The sequence below is a fragment of the Tinamus guttatus genome, unplaced genomic scaffold, assembly GCF_059628265.1.
Source record: "Tinamus guttatus ecotype Peru unplaced genomic scaffold, ASM5962826v1 Tinamus_guttatus_pri_ptg000301l, whole genome shotgun sequence".
In the NCBI taxonomy this organism is placed as follows: domain Eukaryota; kingdom Metazoa; phylum Chordata; class Aves; order Tinamiformes; family Tinamidae; genus Tinamus; species Tinamus guttatus.
This window is the reverse complement of record NW_028288835.1, coordinates 1466750-1488579: the sequence shown is the minus strand read 5'-3', so window position 1 is coordinate 1488579 and position 21830 is coordinate 1466750. Positions and strand designations below refer to the sequence as shown.

Genomic DNA, 21830 nt, shown 5'->3' with positions numbered 1-21830 from the left:
TATCCTAACAGCGTAGGAAAAAAAAAAAAAAAAAGTATGGTTTTAATTAGGATCACTTATATTGAGCCCCAGCACAGGTTAAGATGTGAGGCTAAGAATGAGGTAATTATTTGAAAATCACTTCCCTTTGCCTTTTAAATTCCATGTCTGAGAACTTGCGAATTCACCTTTTCTTGCATTATAAAACAGTAACGAATCATTCTCCATTCCCAAGCTACGTATCACCCTCCTCAGTTTTCTCTTCAGGATGAGGAGTCCTGTTCTACTTAATCTTCCCTCGGACAGAATAATTCTTTGTTTGTTTCTGTAGGCCTTTTAGAAATTCCCCAGTATACATATTCTGAGATGGGTAACCAACATTTGACCCTGATCCCATCACTATTTACTGTTTAGCGATTTCTAAGAGCCCAGCGTTTTCTCAGCTGACATTTCCAGACTCCTCGCAATTACACCCACATTTCTCTTAATTCGTAGTCTCTATTTCAGAGCGTGGCCTTTGCACCTAAACACACATTTGCACAGCCAGGGCCATGGCATCCTGCAGACAGCCACAGCTCAGGTACTTCAATTTGCAAGGACCTTCTGTAGCACTTTGATACCAGCTTTAAAGTTTGGTATTTTGAGTAATTTTCCACTGCAAGTTCTCACTAACCTTAGAGCAAACACCTTTGCCACATTTTTTTTTTCTGTCAGATCCAATATTCATAGCGCACCTAGTCTAAGCTAGTGAATTGATAAAAAAAAGCATAGGAAAGGAATAAAACGGTGTAGAAAATCTAAAAAGGCAATACAGACCTCCATGGTTTCCAGCAGCACAAGAAAAATAGGCCTTAAAAACCCCAAGGCTATACCAATTTTAAAGTTTAATTTCTTCCCAAGAATCTTCAGAGACTAATTTACAAATTAACTTCAAGAATGTTCTCATAAATTTTTTAAAGAGTCCCAAATAAATATCTGAAAGTGTCATTTTCTCCATGGAACATTGTTTTTGGTCCTATTTTGGTATTTTTCCTTCAGTTAGACATACCAAATATTTAAAGAAACATTAGAAATATTCTGGACCAACTCTTCTACTGATACAAAAACATGTAGCTTCCCTGATATAAACAGAGCCATAATAATTTATATGAGCTGTAGAAATTTCTCTTTCTAAATTCGGTTCTGCCAGACTGTTTTGTATAAAGAACTCTGTAAAATGTTAGATGATCCAAGACATGTTTAATATCAGTATCTCAGTTATGAGTATCTTGGAATATTTATTCAAAATATTCCAAGAAGACATCCCTAGAAAATATTTTGGAATAAATAAATAACAAAGCCATAAATCCTGACCATGTACCACGCAGGATTTTTTAAGAGGAAGGAGATGCAAGCAGTGCTTTTTGCTATTGGCAAGGTAGATCCAATAAAACAACTGCTAAGGGAGCGCTTCATAAATTTGGTAATTGAGCCTTCACGAAGATGTACTTTAATTAATGCCTTAATAATAATCGATTAACTTTGCATTTCTTATAGCTTTACCATTTCAGTCTGAGGAAACGTGGGACAGCAGAAGCTTCCAGAAAACAGAGCCCCTGGTGGGCACCGAGGCCTGCGCTCCTCCACCTCGGCCCCTCGCCCTGGCCTCCTCCTCGCGAAGCCTCTGCTAAAAACGGACTTTGACCCTTGGGTAGGAATAATCAACATGGGATAGGGAAGAGCTGGGTAGTAACGCTCCTGGGATCAGGTCTGCTAAGAGGAGACAAAGAAGGGTGGAGAAAGCAGAAATTAGGGATTGCCATGTGGACATGTTAACAGGATCACACTGTGGTGGCAAAGGAGTGATCCGTAGCCATGGACGCAGCCATGGATGTAGGAGAGAATCCCGTTGCTCCTCTTGTCATCTCATTGAGGTTGTAAGTACCTCAAGGGAGGCAGTGAGGAGGATGGTGCTGATCTCTTTTCAGTGGTGGCCACCGACAGAACTAGAGGAAATGGCCACAAACTGAGGCACCAAAAGTTCCACAGGAACTTAAGGAAAAATTTCTTCCCAGTGAGGGTGCCAGAGCCCTGGAACAGGCTGCCCAGAGAGGTTGTGGAGTCTCCTTCTCTGGAGATCTTCAAACCCGCTTGGACGCAGTCCTGTGCCACGTGCTCTAGGTGACCCTGCGTGTGCAGGGGTTGGACTAGGTGATCTCGAGAGGTCCCTGCCAACCTTCAGCATTCTGTGATCCTGTGATTGCTGTGTGTTTTCCTAGACGGGTCCAGCCTGATTAGAGCACTCCAGGAAGAGCAAGAAAGACAAATACGTTAGAAGAGAGGAAGATGTGGGAATGGAGCCTGTCTAATATACAGCAGAGAGGGCCAACGCACGCTCAGAGGGTTGTTCTGCAGATGTAAAGGTCACCTGCAACGAGAGGGAAACCGTCCTCCATGTCAACGGAGGCCATGGGATGGAAGACACACACCCTTCGTGGGGAGAGCTCCTTTGGAATTCCAAGCAGGAAGGCTGGTTAAAACCTGACTAGTCTGCCTGAAGAAGCTGCCTGTGAAATCCACTTCTAATTATTATTCCAAAGAAACAAGTGCCACAATGGTATAGACAGAGATGATCTACCCTGCTCTGGGGAGAACAGTGGACTAAATGGTCTGGTAATTTTAGCATGGCATTCCAGTGTATTAAATATTGCCATATCTATTTTTAAAGATTTGAATATGCTATATGGAAAAAGAAAAACATGCCTGAAATTATTTGGACACAAACTTTTAACCACGGACTTTATTGAGACACCACCGGTTATGGAAAAGTAATGTTTATTTGTAAAGCACCACAGAACAGAAATTTTAGAAAATAATATCCAACTATTCATACAATGGCCCTGATTTCTACACAATGTTCTGGCAGCTAAACAAGAGAGATTATCAGCAATCATTAGATATTTATTTTATAGCAGCATTTTTTTCTGTATTTCCTTTAAAATTCTGTGCGACTGGAAATGGTTAGAAGATAATGCTTTTATGTAAACCAGTAACTTATAAAAAAAACTTTTAAAAAGCTTTAAAAATATTTCACATCTCTTTGCGTATCAGCACCAAAAACAATATTTTGCAATACATTTTAAAATAAAGACAGAATGGTGTAAGAAATCTTGCAAACATAAAAAGTATTCCAAATTAAGAAATAAAATCCCTTTATCTGCCACCATAGCCAATGAATTGCAGTTTATGAGGAAGTGAGTTTAATACCTGATCACCAGAAAATAAATCAGTTTTAGCTTTATTTAACATAATCCCTTGATCCCCCCACTCTTCCAAGCAATGCAGAAACATGTTTTTCAAGAGTTTCTTTCATGCCAAATGGAAACATTCAGCGATTGCTTTCTTTCTCCTTGCCTGAAACAAGTTAGGTAAGTACTGGACATACCTTTGGGGAACTATAACTTATTGCAATATACCAATATCGTCTTCTGGACGATTTCAGCAGAAACAGCAATGTCCTACAAAACGTCCTAAGATGCAAGCTTCCTTACCAGGGATTTTATTTGAAAGTAGCACCATCTACTGGTCTAAATGATGCTTTCAAACTTTAGAAAATGCTGTAGAGAGGGATCCAGCCAAAATGATGCAAAATGCTACTGTGAGTAACAGGTAGTTTTTCAGGCCCTGGATAACCAAAGGGAGAGAAAAAGAAAAATGTTATGTTGCTATAACACTTCACAAAGGGGTCAAATATAGAATTAGAGCTCCTTTTAAAATTATATATGATTATGATTATAATGACTTATGATTTTTATGATTATAGGATGATGTTTTATGATTATACACTTGTTACGTGAAATGGTAAGTTTTGTTTCATGTTATTTTTATATAACAACGGAAGTGTTATTTTTATACAACGGATTTGTTTTTTAAAAGAGTTCATTACGAGTAACTGATGCAGCCATAGATGTATTAACAAAATATCACAAAGTTAACTTACTTTTGGTACTTGTAAAGGAATTTCATCCTATTTTGAGCATTTTTAAGCACTAAACACTCATGTCCACACTATGTTAAAAAATACGGAAAGGATGAAAGATGTCACAAAGATTTGGAAAGGAACACAATGGCTTTCTAGTGGGCGTAGCAGTGGCAGAGATAACAGCTTCTACTCCCTGCTCCAGGGATGTCCTGCATGTCCTGCATTTCACACCATCACTAAAAACAGGGGATAGGATAACCTACAATGGCACGTTAGGAGTCCAGGAAGCCTGGACAGACAAACTGAGGGAGCCTGCGGACTGCACACCTAGTGTTTGATGCTGAAACTCCACGAGAAAAACAATTTGTACGACGTATATTAACATGCAGTAGACTAGCCTGTTCTGCACTGTCACTCATAGATCTTCTGGGAACCTCTGCATTACGCAGTAACCAGAAGGGCTCGTTAACTTCTGCCTTTCTTTTTTGGTCCTTTGGTGACTTTGACCCTGTAATCCACTGGGCTGTGTGATTCTTGCAACAACTGCTCATTCTGCTACCCTCACTGAAGGAAGGAAGTCAGCTCTGGGCTGTGCTCAGCGTCCTGCCTCCTGCCTCTCCTGACTGCCTTCACTGGCTCCCACTGCTGCACACACACGTGGGGAATTCAGGTCTTCATTTCTGCAAAACTTCATCAAACAAGATTCCTTGTCTTTCTGGAAGGCTTGGTATTGCATGGCAATAGTCTTTTACTGTCATAATCTAACATATGTAAGGAGGAGAAATCTCAGAGAACCAGTTCTGTACCAAACCATGATGTTCTTAGAGTGAGATACAAGCAGAAGAAAAAGAACAGTGAGATATATAATAGTGATATATAATCACTATAATAGAGATATATAATAGTGAGATACAGTAGTGCATTACCTTGATTTCTTTGAATACAAGGACTCCCCACATTGCAGCAACAAGGCCGGGACCCTAAAAAGTAAGATTCACTTGTACATCACAGTATTTCCTTAAATTGTTCCATCTTCTCATATGCTTTTCAGGTTTGATGTATATGGCCTCAATGGCAAATTTAGACCTTTCTATTCTGTATAATTACAGGGCTCATGACAAAAGCATAAAAGTCACTAACATCTTCATGAAAAAAAGACAGAATAAAATCTTCCAGGAGGATTAAAGAAGTGCAAGATGTTTTCAGAGAAGGCACAATTTCCTTCTAAATCAGACTGTAGTGGCTGTTATACATACTTTTAGTAGTCTCCAAACGATAAGCCTCACCTTAGTCCAAACTACAGACTTTCATCTGTTATTACATTTCAAAAGACTATGCAGGTGTCTTGGCAGCTACCATGACTCTGCCTGACATTTTCTTTATTATCATGACTAACGAGTTGGACAAAGTCTGCATTTATCACTCAGCATGAAATCAAAAGGCTGGAACATAAAACTATTTCCTAGAGCCCAGGCATCTGGACAAAACGCAAAGCCAGGCAGAAAGGTCACAAAAACTACTGTTTATCAGCGATGCTGTTTTAGAGATTTCCTAGCAGCAACATAGTGATATACAGTGATAACTTCCAGGCATTCCTGGAAATACTTTCCCCTGTGAAAGCAGTGATTAGAATTCCAATGACTGAGGGGAAAATATTATCTCAGCATGGTGCAAACACTGGAGCTGTTGATGCTTCCCACTGGAACGGCTCTGGAGCTGCTCTCAGAAGTCCATGCCAGGTGTCTGGACAGGGATCTTGCCCTCTCCATCGTCAATACAGCTGGTGGGACAACAGTGTCTTGTGCTGAAGGTGTTTGTGGGCTACTGTTTCCTAGTAGAACTGCAAATCTTTATTTGTAAGCCAGCTAGGGTATTACTTCACTTTCTAGATCATATATATTGCTAGAAGAACTTACATTCCCTTTTAAAAGTGGAGGAATTTGTTAAAGGAGGTGATGAATAGCTGTCTGAAATTCGCCCTGGAATGAAGCAGAGCAGCAGTTCCCGAACTGTCACCCAAACGGGCACTTTCTCATCACACTGTCCTTACATTTTTCATTTTGTGATTTCATATCCTTTCCCTGTAGGCATACTGATAACCAAAGTTACTAAATCTGCTTTCCATTAGTCCTTCAATTTCTAATTACAATAATCCTGAGTCTTTTTTTTACTGCATACTGCAGAGTTTATTCTGATTCACTGCATCTTGAGACAAAGCTTAATGCCTGTTAATGCTGTTTCATTAGTTTTCAGACAAAATGTCTGTTCAGCAGAATTTTGTTTTTGATACTTACGAGCTTTCACTTGCCAAAAGTTATCCAAAGCTACAGCACCGTCTACTAGATTGGCAAGTTTATTTTTACCTGGAGAAAATTTATGCAGCTTCTGTAAACTAACTGTGCTTTAAAGGAAAACTGGTCAATTTATTACTCCTTCATTTGAACAAGGTCACTATTTTCAGCAATACATAACTTTTTTTATAGGTTCAAGAGCTGTAATAAGAAAAATACGTGATTCAATTTAGCAAAATGAATCCTAAAGGATGAAATTCACAAAGGGAGAAAGACAGAGCAAAGTGTATCTGCTGAAATTAAAATACTTATCTAGCTGGTCAGAGAATGTATACAATTATTTTAATCATCTGAATTACTGACTATTTAATCATGTTACAGAGCTTGGCTTTTTGTTTTAACCTAAAGATCTGTGCTTTCAGCTCCTGTGCTTTTACACTTAGCACAAACCAAGAAGGTGCTTGTCAGTCCTATATGTTCCTATAAAAACAAAGGCTAAGATAGACAAGCAAAATAAGAGGAAATGTATATTATGGAATAACAAGCTCAAAATTTCAGCTTTATCCCACAAATGGAAAAAGAAAGTCTTCGCTTCGGTTCTAATGACAGATTTTATTTTCATATACTCACTGTGGTAATTATTGGAAAGCTGACTACAGCACTGAGGTAGTGATTGGCCATGAACCAGCAGCAATTGGCTATTGCCCAAAGCACACCAGAAACGAACCCTAAAACAATAGATCCCAGTCAAAAACATGTACAACAAGGTAGAGAAAGCAATCTGTGGAACACTTAAATTTATGGCGTAATATAGGAACTGCTTATTTTAGCATGTTAACTATTTTAACAGTCTGTCTTTGACAACCTAAATCAAAACTCAAGGGATAAAATCAGCTACTCTAATTGAAGTAGCCAATTAATTAAAGTTCGGGACTTTCTGGGCAATGCGTCCCCCGCTCTGGCAAAGTGTCAGGTTCAGAAACTCCACTGTATGTAATGCCACATTTCAAATTAGAACGAAGTTTCCTAACCTTAATTAATTAACCCGAATAAGAGTGCTCTTTCAAAACAGACAAAAAGTCAAATGAATAGACTTCCAAGGTTAAGTACAGATTTTGAACTAACCGCCGCAAAATGGCCAGAAGAAGTAATTGAAATTAATTGCTAATTTAACAAATGGTCGTACCTGGCAGTATGGCTTGGGGATAAACGTGAGGTTTATTTTTTCTGATTGCACAGTAGATCAAGAAGTATATCGTACTTGTAAGGAAAATGCCACTGAAGTGTGCAAAAACATAATCTAAATCTGAAAGAGAAACACAAAACTAATCAGTCTTGTTATTAATAACCACTTATTAATTTTAACTAAATTTATTTCACTGATAACATTCCTGTTGACAAAACTACTGTTAATGCTAAAAACTCAAAGTTTGACTGTGATTGTGAGGAACAGAGCAGCCGGTCTGACTGCAGATGGATCTGACCATCACCCATATAATATTAGACCTGAACTGACTGCCAAATTGACCCAGCATTTATCGCAAGCTTTTATGAATTTCTGTGAGACTTTTTTTGAAGTCTGTTAATGAAGCCACAATCCTCATTTGAGATTACTGAGCTCTGTTGTCCCCTCCTGACTACCTACAACTACATTCCACACATAGCCCTATTTTCTTCCTTTGTGCTGTACATTTAAATGCGAGACAACTGCACACACAACACAGGCCCCAAAAGACAGTTTTGTCATTTTTTTATCTTGAAGAACCTATTACAGTTCTGATTGCTATAAACGTTAACAATAATAAAGCCTTTACAGAACATATTTTGATATCTGCTAAAGATATAACATTTCCAACATGGTACAGCAATAAATGTAGCAAGATTGCTACAGCAATGACAATGGACATTTTGTCTTATATAGCTTTGGATATATAAGTTACTGTATTTAAAAGACAAATTAGATATGATACAATAAATATTTTTATGGCAACACAGTGCTGTCTCTGTACCACACTGCTCTTAAGGAGTTGTTGCTACTAACAGATTGATTTGCAGTAAACCATAAGGAGAATTTTTCCAGAGAAACATTTGCACAATGTTTCAGCATACTGTTGAAGCTTACAAGCTCCATTAAAAGGTTTCCATTTCAAAACCGTAAGGTTTTAATTATTCAGCTTGTTATATACTTCGTTCAATTATGTTCAGCCACTTTCTATTCCTTTTTTGGTGTACTAATTTGGCCACTGACATAGTTTGTGCCTTTGTTTATCACATGGTCAAGTCACATGAACTTGGTATTTTGAGAGTCCTTGCTTGGTTTCAGAATGCACTACCACTGCATTTAATACTGTGAGTCAAGTCTGGTGTTTTCTGTTCTGTTTTCCATTAACTTTCTAATAATGCAATTCACCTCTGGAAAAGGAGTGCTAATATTATTGTCACTACAACTCAGTATAAGACGGTGCAGAACTGACTAGTTCTTTGTCACCCCACATTTCTGGGATTATCAAGTATTTCACTCTGTGTCTTTACGAAAGCAAAGACACAATGCAGTCATGAAGTAAAATAAAAATTATCTACTAGCATTTACCAAATTGACTTGCTCCTGTATATATGGTGCCATTTCTTCTGCCGTGGTCCTTGATATAAAGCACAGGTACAAAACTAGAACCATAGAGTATTCCAGACACTACAGCCAGGCTACATCCTCTTCAAAAAGGAAAAACAAAGCAAAAAATCAGATAAAAGACCCTGGTGTTGATTAGGGACACAGAAAATGCACTTAACGTAAATCCACTGCTACGGTTTATAACTGGAAATTTTATGAAAGTTGCAAGCAATACTATAAAAACAATACATTTTAGCAGATTTTTATTTTGTAGTGTAAAAATGGTTCAAAACAGTAGCTTAGTTATCCTAAGCTATCTGGCCAAGAAACACAGACAATTCTTGTTCCAAGAGCCTGCAGTCTGAGCTAGTGACAAGAAAAAACAACTAACGAGGGTTCCTCAAAAGCCAAGCTGGTAGAAATCCAATGAAAATAGACTTAAAACGCTCATCATTACATATCACAGAGCAGTGCCTCCCACCTCCAGTTTCACTGCTGCGGTCTTTATTTTCCTTACGACCATTCCCAGGATCACTGCCTCCTTGCTCCCCTTTTCCCTCTCCAGAACACCGTGTCCTTGGCTGCCTCTGTGCTCCGTGCTGGCCCCTGGACCACTGCTGCTCCCTCCTTACCAAATTCACACACATCTGGGACTCGGATCTGGAAGCGTGTTGCTCCTTGCATGTTTGAAAGCTAATTAACCAGGTGATACAAACCAGCTCTGTAATTATGCAATTACCATTGAATTTTACTCTGCAGATACTGTTCTTCTATGACAGTAATTAATACTCTGACTTTATCAGTAAGATGAAGCACCTTGAACAGTGAGAATTATCTAATTAGTTTAACAGCTATTCATACTCACATAGGCATATTGTACCAATATTTTAGAAACTGTTATTTATTTGTTCCTAACTTTTTTGTAGGTTCAGCACACAAATTCTGCTCTTGTTCTGTGGACAATTACTTTTTTTGGCTACTTGGCCTACAGCAATAAAAGAACTGTAAATGACTTACATGACTCTCTTTCTTGTTGGAGACAGTCTGTTCACCCACGAGTCATCAGAATTATTTTCAGAAACATTAATAGACTGTGGAAAAATGTAGGGTTTTATTCAAATCTTAAAAAAAAATCAGAAACATACTCAAATTTAACAGTTTTCACTAAGAACAGAAAATTAAAAGTGGAAGGAGAAGTGAAATAAATTTACAAAACTGCTCTGAACAAAAGAAAGGAGAAATATGTTTGGAAATAAAACAAACCATAGTAAAAGGACCTACCTGCCTAATGTTTATGTTTGGCTATGGACTTTGGGTTTACTACATAGTAAAGCATCCATAAACATTTCTTTTTGTCTGAAAAGGCGTTTGAATTTCAAAACCTCTCCTTCCTTAAATTTGATAAACAATTTAATGTATAGATTTCACTTGCATTGTGTTCTGACCTTTTGCTGTGGCACTACTTGCCATCAGCAAGTAATCTGCAAAAAGGACGTTACATCCCTGCTTGCAAAACACCAAGTTGGAATATCCCTGTGTCCAATTCCTTGTCTTGGGTTTTGCTGTGGAACCTCTAATGACCGTGGAGCACTGCCATACATCTCTGAGGAACCCTGTATTCACTTGGCAATTTAATTTTGGTAAGTGACCTACATTAGCAAGAGCAGGGACAGGGAATGGTGGTGGGAATGGCCTGTTCTCCAGCTTTTGTTGCCTGCTTTGGGTTCCCAAAGGAGTGACAGCCAGTCTGGCACCAGCCCCTGGTCTCCAGCTGGTGCCACATCCAATGCTGAAAATCAGGGAACCGTAACCATAAGGTGGCAAAAAATCTGGCGGATAAGAGTTATGAACCCTGCTGCCTTTCATCTAAGCATTATCTTTCTTTATAGTCTGGTTTTAGAACCAAAAACTACAGGAAAAGACTGACTGTTTATATAACCTGTGTCAAAATGAAAAAGGACAACTAAGCCATCCATAGCTGACCGTAAAGAAAGAAAACAGGGCAAAGCTTTTTTTTTTTTGCTCACATTTGACTAGATATATAAGATCCAAAAAATAAATAAAAACCACATGCACTTATGCAGCTTTACGTAGTTTAGCACAAATCCTAACAAAACTGGTTTACAATAAGGTTTCTTTTTAAATTTATACTTATTTTCACTGCTGTAAAATAACAACTGTAGAGCACTTACGCTTTCTCTCAGTAATGGGGTGCTTTCTAATGAAGCTGAAGAATTCTGCACTTCAGTTTTTACAAAAAAAAATATGACAGCACTGTGAAGGGAAACAAATGCCAAAAAACACCAAAGGTCAGCTCATAAGGACGTAACACCCAGCTTCCAGAAACAAAAGCTATTTGAAGGCATATTACTTATTGCATTTTCATTGCTATCCCAGCATCTCTTCAATATATCTTTAAAATGCAGCTGCTTTACAAAATCTTAAAAAAAAAAAACCAAAAAATAAAAACACCACACACACAAAGTAAGTAATTACAGGAATCTTTGTATCACTTCATAGTTCTCTCTTGTATATAGTGAGATTGAAATGTCTCTTTTTAATGATGTGCAGTTAGTCACATGCTAACAACACTTGCTTTAAGTTAGCAGTGCCCTTGTGCCAGGTCAGATATATACTGGAACATTTGCACGGAAATTCTACATGGAATTTCAAACTGTGTAGAATTGGATGGTGCTCAGGAGAGTTGTTTTGTGCCTTCTGTTATATGGAAGTGGGGCCTCATGCACAGGTACAAACAGAAGGTGCCCTGCCCCGTGCTCCTCCAGTGCACTGAGTGGGGAAGGGGAATATCAGTACTTGTATTCCCAGCTCGATGGAATCATGTAACTCCATGCAATCAGAACTCGCAGGGTTTCTTTTGCTATTTTTTTTGTGTGTTTGCTTTGATTCATTTTAATATTTTATCATATTTTATGTTTGGGAATTCCTTCTTAAAGCTGTAAATAGAGTGGCTCCATCAAGAGTGATTCATCTCCTGCTGAAAGAATATGGAGAGATATAAAAAGATGTCAACTTCCTCCAGCAAATCCTAAGCAAATGCAGAGGTCCCACACGGAAGGCTCAGATGGAATATACACGATGAGCTCTACAGAGCGACACATGCAGGTTTTGTGCAGTCTGCCAGGAAAATATTTCTGCTCAGGATCTTTTTCCTTGTTGACTGCTTTTCCATGGTATCCCGAAAGCAGGCGGGAAGCAGGTGGTGCATTAAATAAATCCATCGGGCAGGGATAACAGCACTGCTGCTACTTTGTGAATCCCTCACAAAATCACAAACCGCATGTAACGGCACACGAGCTGCGCACTCTCAGAAGAGGATCGGCCAAATTCATAACGGGCTCCATTCTCTGCGTGTCCATAACATCTCCTTCCCTTCACAGGCATCATGTGTACAGACCACCTGCCATGCTTGTAGAATCCCAGAATGCTCAAGGTTGGCAGGGACCTCTTGAGGTCATCTAGTCCAACCCCTGCACACGCAGGGTCACCTAGAGCACGTGGCACAGGACTGCGTCCAAGCGGGTTTGAAGATCTCCAGAGAAGGAGACTCCACAACCTCTCTGGGCAGCCTGTTCCAGGGCTCTGGCACCCTCACTGGGAAGAAATTTTTCCTTAAGTTCCTGTGGAACTTTTGCTGCTTCAGTTTGTGGCCATTTCCTATCTATCAGTGGCCACCACTGAAGAGAGGCCAGCACCATAAAACAAAAGATCTCCTTTCTGATATCTCCCTCTCAAAAGAGCAAGTGGATTGGAAAGGGATGAAGCTCCCATTTTGACATGTTTAGTTACAGTAAGACTGCTGTCCCTGGGACCCTGAGCTACCCACCTGCTCCTAGAAAGACCGTACCAGCCACCCAACGGGAAGGCATGGACGCTGCTACACAGCAAAGACCCTCCTTCCCCAGGGTTCACCTCCAAATATGCACTCCTACAAATAATAATGGAGTAGAAATCCCTCTGAAATTCACAGAGAAAACCCCGGTTGGGAGTTCTCGAAAGTGCAGCTGAACCATTACAGCACGGGAAGCTACTAAGGGCAAGGGATAATGCAAAGTGTCTGGCTTGTGATGCCCCTAAAAGGTCTGAGGAGGAGTCCTGTTCTACATTAGGAGGAGGGACTCGTTCCCCTGCCTGAAATGAGGTAGGAAATGTCAGAGATTTTCTCCCCGAGATTCTTCTAAACATTTTTACTGATGATTATTTTCCTCTTTCACAAACTTTGGTTAATCATATGAAACATCTAGCTCATAAGAAAGTAAATGTACCTCTGTTTCACCTTCAACATGCCTACCACCATAAAAATGTATTTCCATGTTCATGAATATCCATTCCACAACTCTACTGGAAATGAAGTTTGCTTCTATTCTGAAATATAGAGTCGACCAGCTAAGTATGGACAGCTCATGATTTAGGAGGTAAATGAACTTACAAATTTTATCTTATTTGCCCTCTGGTTGTCACTGTAGTTACTGAATAGATGATATTTTACCTTATAGAAATGAATTATAACAGTATTTGTTTTTACCTCAACAATGAAAGTCCAGCTCCAATATAATTTAAAATTGGTCTTGAAACCTCTTCTGGGTCAATTCCAAACCAACCAAACCTGAAATATTTAACTAGTTTCACTTAACTGTATCGACCACATACATATACATAAATTAGAACCAGGTCCAGGAATTCTTCACTCATACAACTGATTCTCAGGCTCAGATTCACAATATTTCACTGGTGCTTCAGCAGGCTTGCAAAAAGACGGGTTTTCTTAAAAATAATCTCTAAACTATTTAAAAGCAACTTTTTTAAAAAAATCTGTGCCGTTAAATTGTTTTATCAGCCTGTACTCCAGAAGAAAAACATACAATGTACCAGTTTCATGTTAACAAATAATATATTTATTCAACAACTTATGTTCATGAATATGAATGGGCATTTTTTCCTACTGAGAAAAGGAAGAAACACAAAAAGATAGAATAAAATAATTAGCCTAAGTATTTTCTCCTTAGGGAGAAAAAAAGATCTTTTGTGTATGATAAATGCTCCTTATTAGTGATAATATTTTCACTGTAGTCACTAATGAAGAAACAGCAGCATTAAGAATATATCAGTTAAGACGTAAATGCGCTCACCTTGAACTTGCCCAGCCTGTCAGCAAATTAAAGGAAGCCCATATCAAAAGACCAAGAGCTAAGCCAATGGTTTTAACAATAGGGACAACGGTAACATTGCCTGAAACACAAAATCCGCAAAATTAAGATCAGTCTATTAAAAGATAGAATAATAGATTAGACAGGGACTTTAATACCACCTTTTAAGATATTTTTGGTGTGAATTTTTGCTACCTCCAAAAAACTGAAAGCACTACCTAGGGCCACCCAGCACTGTTCATTACTCAGAACACTTACTATAAGGGTAAAGGTCTAATAATGTTGAGACTAAGAAGAACAAAGAACACCTTATATATAGAAAAGCGTTTATCATTCTATTTTCTTAATGAAGAGTTAAGATTGTTTTGTGTTTCAATGTGTAAAATCTTTTTCTCCTTACCTGTAGCCCACACAAACCCCCCAGCCATGGCCAGAGGCCAAAACCGGGGGCAGTTCTGGATGAGATTGACCACCAAAGAAACTATCCATATGGAAGCACAGAGAATCCACTGGAAAAACATGCCTATGGAAAAATTCAATGTGCACAAACGGTTAAAAACAGAAAACTGGCATAATATCTCACATGTCAATCTCTTACCCCTTAACCTATTACTTTTTAGGTGAAATAGTACAGTAAAAATGAAATGTGGGCATCTCCTTTGCCAATTTCAGGGAACAAGTGTGTTACAATACATTTAAGGATATTTTCTAGGGTAGAATATTGAAAGTCATCCTTTTTCTTACTTTTCTGCACATAACCACACAAGACACTTTGCTGGGCAACACTGGACAATCCCCAATTCTCAAATTTAGACAGGTTTCTGACATTAAGTTACTGTAAACTTCTCCCAGCCCAAGAGCACCCAGCACAGCCTACTGAGCAGGACAAAACTCCCTTGCTATTTTAATTTACACTGCTTGGCACACAGGCTTTTCCATTAACTAAATAAATTGAAGATATCTGGTTATATCTCTTCCACCTTTGCAAATCCTCTAAGAGTCAACAGTAGGTAGTCCAGTTAACTTTATGCTGGCTGAACTACAACTTGTTAGCATTGTTATTTCCAGGCAGTTATGCAGGAATTGTTACAATAAGACAATGCAAGGTTTATTCATCTAGTGATCTGGTAACTGATTGTGTCTCATATAAATGTGAAAATGAAACAGGAACCCAGTACAGTAGAGTGATAAAATTCTAAATAGGAAATAGAAGCAATTGTTTTCTCTGAGTCAATAGATGTAAGTATGAAAACTTCAATTTCTGATTGCTTTTATGTTATCTTATGTCCACAACTAAATGGCACTACTCCAAAGTCCAACAACTTGTGCAGTGTGAATAATACTGTCAGTACATATTTTAGCATCCCATAGGGGTGGAAGGACATTCCACTTTCCACTGTGAAATGCTTACAAAATGCGTATCATGACTGTTAAAAGTGCACAACAACTTCTAAGAAGACCATCTTAAAGTTTTGCTACATTGTTAAGAATATATTACTGCTTTACACTCTAACAGTAAAGAAAATTAAGACATGCTCCATGGATCAAGACCCTGATGATATGTGTAATGCTACCTATAGAAACTTCTTACCAGCAAGAAATGTAAAGTAAATAAAAATATAAACAATTTGTTTACCATCACCAGTATCAAATTTCTTAACAGGCACGAAGTTTGTCCCGAATAAAAGGACAGCTACTGCAGAAGATGTAAAGCCAACAGCTAGATCTGTTCCATTACTGCTGTTAAAGGTGTTATAGGCTTTCCAGACATTCATTTCTGTTCTGAAGCTCTTTTTGTTGTTTTACTGTAGGTCTTCACAGACTCTGTAATAAGAAAGAGCAATTAAACATGCAGGCCACAACAATACCCATACAGTTTGGAAGCAGGCAACTTACTGAAGTCTGCACTTTCACCTCTCAGCAGCAGAGAAAAGTGGCAAGGTAAACTGCAGAATCTCATCAACAGCTGCTGTAAAACCTCAATGAATGTAACTTGAGAGACACTCCTACAAAAATTCTCTTTTGTGTATCATAAACAACCATGCAGCAACATAAATAGGGAGATGCACTCAAAGGATATGAAGATTACAGTGCACGAAGGTGTCGGGAAGCCCTAGGGATGCCCTATCATCACATTCCTATCTCCTAAACTAGAGAGGCCAAACTGAGGGGTGCAAAACAGCAAAGATCAGGTAATCAGATAAAATCTTCACTGATGGAAGTAGCTGCAGCAATGTGCAACCCCACTGCCTAGAAGTCAAGATCGGCTACAGAGATTCCACAGAGGAACAACATGGGATCATGAGGTACTCTAAATGATACATAACATGAATAAAGGTTCTTTTTTTTAATGTGGGGAAGAGAAGAAGCTGCCTAAAGTTTCCTCCTTTGCTCCACACAGCTACAGCTAAGTAAAAGCTATATGAGGATTTTTTTTCATTCCATAATGCCAGCTTTTAGTGGATATTCATCCAGAGGCTATGCCAATAGAAGCAGTGCCACGTATATGCTTTTGATATGGACCACCATGTTGATAGAAAAGATGTCTCCGATTGTGTACTCTGAGAACACCATCATTGTAAACATCATCACTTAAAAACACCACACTTAAAAAACTATGTGCAAGAGAACTGTTTGGAAATTTCCCTTCAAATGCTGCAAGTGCACAAGCTCCTCCAAGCAGCAGCTGTATCTAACACTCATCTGCAAAACGTGTCTTGCCTGGTATGCATGGGCACCAAGCCAGGTGAGCAGCAGCGTCGGGAGCCCTTCAAAGGGGCTCCAATAAATCCAATAAATCAAAGGGGCCCCAATAAATCATTATTTGGGGAAAACATCAGGAACTTTTGAGAGTAAAGGTAGTTCTTCAGCCATTTTGCACTCGTTGGCGTATAGAGAAATGGCATTTTAAAATATCCTTGTATCTACTATGAGGAAAATTGTGTGCTGCAGGGCAGGATACTTTTCTGCTTGCTTTTTACGTTTTAAACTCTCCGCGTTGCACAACTGGAGAGCTGGAATCATAACACCAAAAACACAAAGGAAACAAAAGTTCTAACCATCCATGAAAAAATATGCTTTTTTGGGACTGTTTAAAAGTCTCAATCTTTGGGGTACTTGGACTTCAAAATTCAGCTTAATTTCAGAACGATCTTTCAACCCTCTTTTAACGCTACAAGAGAAAACTTGGCTGGACAAGGCCTTGAATAACCTCATCTAATTTTGCCCAGAGCCCTGCTTTGTGCAGGCAGTTGGCCTAGATGACATCTCAGCTCCCTTCCAAGCCAAATTGCTCCACGATTACACAACCAGAAGCCAGGGCTTATCAAAAGACCTTTGGCGCTCCCTGATCTGGGAATTGCCAGACGGACTCGCCAGGAAGCGTCTCCCGAGCACGGAACTGGTGGCACTTGCTGAACCGGCCTAAATGCCAGGAGGCAGCAGCCACCAGGGCCACCGCTTTTACGGGCAGTGCTGCTGCGGGGTCCCTTCGTTGCGGAAAAAACAGGATAAAATTATGTTGGTGTATTTTGGATTTGTTCTGCTAATTTCACTTGTTTTAACCGCATTAGAAGGTCTTGCTCTGTGTTTTTGAGGCCTCCGGGGGGGAAACCCACTGGTTTATTCCCCTGGGTAAAGAGGACAAGAGATGAGGCCGCTTGTTTCACGTGGCCACGCTGCCTGGCCGCAGTCCTCGCATGCAGGCACGAGCCCCTGCAACGCCTTCCCAAACCCGGACACAAAACACCGCAAAAAACCTGGATTAAGCCACTCACACTAATCGAGCAGGTAGTTTAGAGGCTGCCTGCCACATTCCCAGCTGACCTGCACGCTTCTCCTGTAATCTACTTGCAACCGAGACATTTTCGTTGTTACTTCCACAGACTCCCGCCGTTCCCGTGCTTTCCCCGTTCCCCCCGCCACACGCACCCGGCGCGGCCATGGCGGCCGCCGCTCCTCCGCGCCACCCCCGCGGCCCCGCTCACCCACGGGCCCGGCCCCGCCGCTCCGGCTCGCCGCAGGGGCTGCCCCCGCGGCCCGCCTCCCTCTCCGCCCCGCCATGGCCGCCCGGGCGCCGCTTCCCGCCCCGCCGCCATCACGGCCCCGTGACCGCCGGGGCGCCGTCATGGCGGCGCCGGGGCCAGGGCCGAACCGGCCCCTCGGCGGTCGTGAAATGTGTCAAAACAGGCGCAATGGTGTGAAACGTCCCCCCTCCCCGGCTTAAAGCGGATTTTATTTTATTTTATTTTACGTTTTAGCACACGTTCTCTGCCCGTGCCTCACACCAGCGCGCGGCAGGGCCACCCATCCTGCAGACGTGGCCACGCGAGGCCGGGCGGCAGAGCCGAGGTTTCCTCCTTGGCCCCGGCGGCGGCTGCGCTACAGGATTCTGGCAGCGCATCAACAAGAGAGGGTTTTTTTTTTCTCTTGTAAATTTCCCTGTAAGGATTTGACCTAGAGCAGTGGAAGCCTAGACCGTTAGTCAGCATGTTTAGTCATGAAGCAAACATTTCTCTCTACCCTTCTGGAGGACGGTTTCCAGATGGCAGCTCAGATCCATCTCCTTGAAAACACAGCCATTTAGAAACAACGCTTTGTATTTGGAAAATCAGATCTGCATCAGATCTGTGGTAATGATGTATAGCTTTTCTCACAAATAAGTCCACCGGGACTAGGAGTCCCCAGACTCTGTAAAGCTAAGGCTTTATGATCCATCAATCATTTGAACAGAAATGCCTGTAAATGGGATATTTAGAGAGATGAACTGCAGAAGGTCTCTATGGAAACAGTTTAGCTGTAGTGCATCCAAGGGAAACAACAACCCATACTATTCTGGATAGAAACATGCTGGCTGTTTTGTTGTATTAATAATAATTTTGTATTGCCATGTTGTTACAAATGCTTTCCTCTGTATTTTGCCTTTATTTCTTCAGATGTGGTATTCATTACCCCCAAAGGCTGTACTTAATCTAGAATAAAGAAGGAAGAGGAATACCTAAGACAGATGTTGTAGGAAAGGAGCAGGAATAACAACTCAGATGAGACGGAAGAGAGAATCCTACCCTCTATATGGGTAGGATTAAGAAGGATGAAAAAGGTAAAAGGCTACAAGAGAATTCAAATGGGAGGATCATTTATGTGTAAACTACATGAACAGGTTTTAAGAACCTGCTGGTGAATTAATGAATCTTTGGTGCTTCCAAAAAATAGGTTACTACTGTCCTTCCAGTTTCAGAAGTGTGAAATCTGTCCTTCCAGTTTGAGAAACGTGAAACTGGAGCAGAGAGTGCGAGTCACCGGCTGGTGCAGGTTTAGGCTGCCAGCACGAGAGTCGCAAAACAGGAGATGGTGGTTCTTGGTCGTTGCCTGGCTGCACTTGTCGCCTGCAGGATGCTGCTCGTGCTGCTCCTGCTGCCCACAGCTCGGCCAGGCTTTCAGAAACCAGTCACACAAAAACAAACAAGCAAAAAAACCCCACAGATGTGTAATTTGGCTGCTCATTTACATTTTCAAAGCTACGTGCAGGAGGGAAAAGGACTAGAAAATACGTCTTAAATTGAGGAATCCTTCCTCCATTGCTATTTTCCTGTAACAGTTTTGACATTCCTGTGCACCTAAACTTAGAAAGAGGTAAGACTGACTGTGGAATATGGGCATATAAAGAAGCGACAGGAGAAGAAATTGACTTTAATAGATGCGGACAGCAATATCACAAAAATAGTGCAGAGTAAAAAATAGAGACATCACAGGCTAAATATAGGTAGGCGAAGTTACCATAACCGAGACTGGAATTTGGTCAGATAAGTAGCATTGTTCAGTCTATTCTTTCAAAAAAAATTGCTCTGGAATTTTTTATGACCACAAAGAAAGTGCCCTTTGAGCTCAGCAATGCCCTCTGCAACAGCTTCGGCCTTGTAATGATTTAGAAGAGCGAGCCCTGCCAACCTGAGCAACAGACGTTTTCTTTGTGTCCTGGGAAACACAAAGAAATGTTTGTTTTCTAGGCAAATCCATAGCCATTCCATCCTCATGTTCTGTGAAATGTAGTAAGGTTGTGAGTTGTACGTCACAAGAGCCCAAAAAGGACAGTTTCTTGATATGTCTTCTTTTAAATATCCAGATAGGGAAGTCAGAGGCAAATATCTCCTAAATTATCAGGATATTACATATACAGGATATTCCTGTTTTGTTCAGTTCCAGCCACTTTCCATTCCAAAGACTTTATCAGTACAACATTTAAAGAATGAGTTATCTGTTATGAACATGAAAAATAAAGGAAATATTATTGTTATAATCACATTTTAAAAAACAAGAAAACTCACCAGCCAACACTGTGCAACGCTGTGGGACAGCATATTTAAATTTCTAGGCTAAAAAAGTAAATTGGGAGCAAAAAACATTACTCCAAACTGTTCTGTACTCCCCTCCAGGTAATCTCTTAAAGTAGAGGAAGATTGTATAGCTTACAAAATTTAGAAATGTTATAGCAAAAGAAACGGTTAGCAGCTTAAATTGGCTGGGTTTCAGCACAGCCTGATTGCAATGAGGAGGGAGAACCTACACGGAATTGCCTACATGGAATTGCCTACACGGAAGAACTGCACAATGTAAAAGAGCATAATAACGTGTATAACCCCAGTGACTCAGTGCCTACAGCAATATAAGGTAAAAAAATAGATGTAATTCTAAGACATTTGAAAGAAACACTGTGAAGTAAAAGCTTCCTGCTGAATTATTTTCTGTCAAAATCACTGCAAGTCAACACAGAATCCAGAAGGTATAACTGAAAGATCTATTTGCATTGCATTATTTATCCGTAAAGGTGTGAGCACAATTCCACTGTGAGGTTGCAGTACCTAATTGCCCTTATTTTCTCTAGCTTTAGCCATGCAACCTGGCTGGTACTTTGCATTCTGTGCTGTTGCAGGGGGCAGTTCTCACTGTGAGCAATTCATAGTGCTCTGTGGTCAGATGGGCTGCAAAGCTGCTGCCCCTCACTTGTCATTGCTCCTCATTTAGAGGAAGCCCCAAGATGATCTAAAAATGTCCATCTCTAGCAAGTCCTTTAGAGTGCAAAACAGTGCAACGAGGTTTCATTTTAATAACTGTAGTCACATATGTGCTGGTATTATTGATGCATTTCAATTAAAATTTGTTTGAATTAATCGTTCTCGTTTGGGAGACATCCCTTCAGTCAAATTTGAACTAGGAAAGAGAAGAGCTTCCGTGGCCAAGGAGATTTCTTACAGGTTCCTTTTCCCTGAGAAATCAGTTCTGGAAAAAGAGCAGGCAATAAGGAGGCCCCTCTCATGATGGAGGGCAGGTTTCAAGAATTCCCAGTGCCACAGGACACATTTTAGACAAAGAGTGGAAAGTGGTGACCAGTGGGAAAAAAATCCACCCTTAGGAAGTTTTCTAAACTCAAATTGGACCCATGTGAAACATAAAGCTTATGTTTATCACTTTAGTGATATGTTTCCTTTGGTATTAATTATGGAAACGGGAGTTTATTCGTTTGAATTACAGCGAACATGCACGTTTTGATTATTTCATGCCCGGGGAGGAAAGGAGCCGGCAGTCCCAGCTTCGCCCTGTCTCGCTGCTTCATCCTGCGCAGGCCGCAGCATCTCCCTGCCTCAGCTTTGCCATGTGCACAGGGACACCGTCACGCCTCCCTTTGGGAAGCACGAGTGGAAAGCACACGGCCTTGCTGCTTAATGCCCTACTTCAGAGGAGATTTTAAAAGCCACTGTCTGGTTTTCGTTTTTGACACAAGAACATGTGATTTTCAAAAGCTATAAAATTCCAAGGGCCTTTTTCTT

The 21830-nt window shown here is 40.3% G+C and overlaps 1 protein-coding gene across 1 annotated transcript; it reads right to left on the bottom strand.

Moving 5' to 3' along the window:
- Positions 1-3556: 3556 nt before the first annotated feature.
- On the bottom strand, positions 3557-15828 carry TMEM144 (transmembrane protein 144). Its single transcript, XM_010211193.2, has 11 exons — positions 15644-15828; positions 14408-14530; positions 13990-14089; positions 13386-13466; positions 11032-11113; positions 9857-9930; positions 8822-8940; positions 7418-7537; positions 6862-6959; positions 4867-4920; positions 3557-3642 (listed from the first exon to the last, which is right to left on the bottom strand). Exons 1-11 carry the CDS (start codon positions 15780-15782, stop codon positions 3559-3561), a joined length of 1074 nt encoding a protein of 357 aa, XP_010209495.2. The 5' UTR covers positions 15783-15828; the 3' UTR covers positions 3557-3558.
- Positions 15829-21830: the final 6002 nt, after the last annotated feature.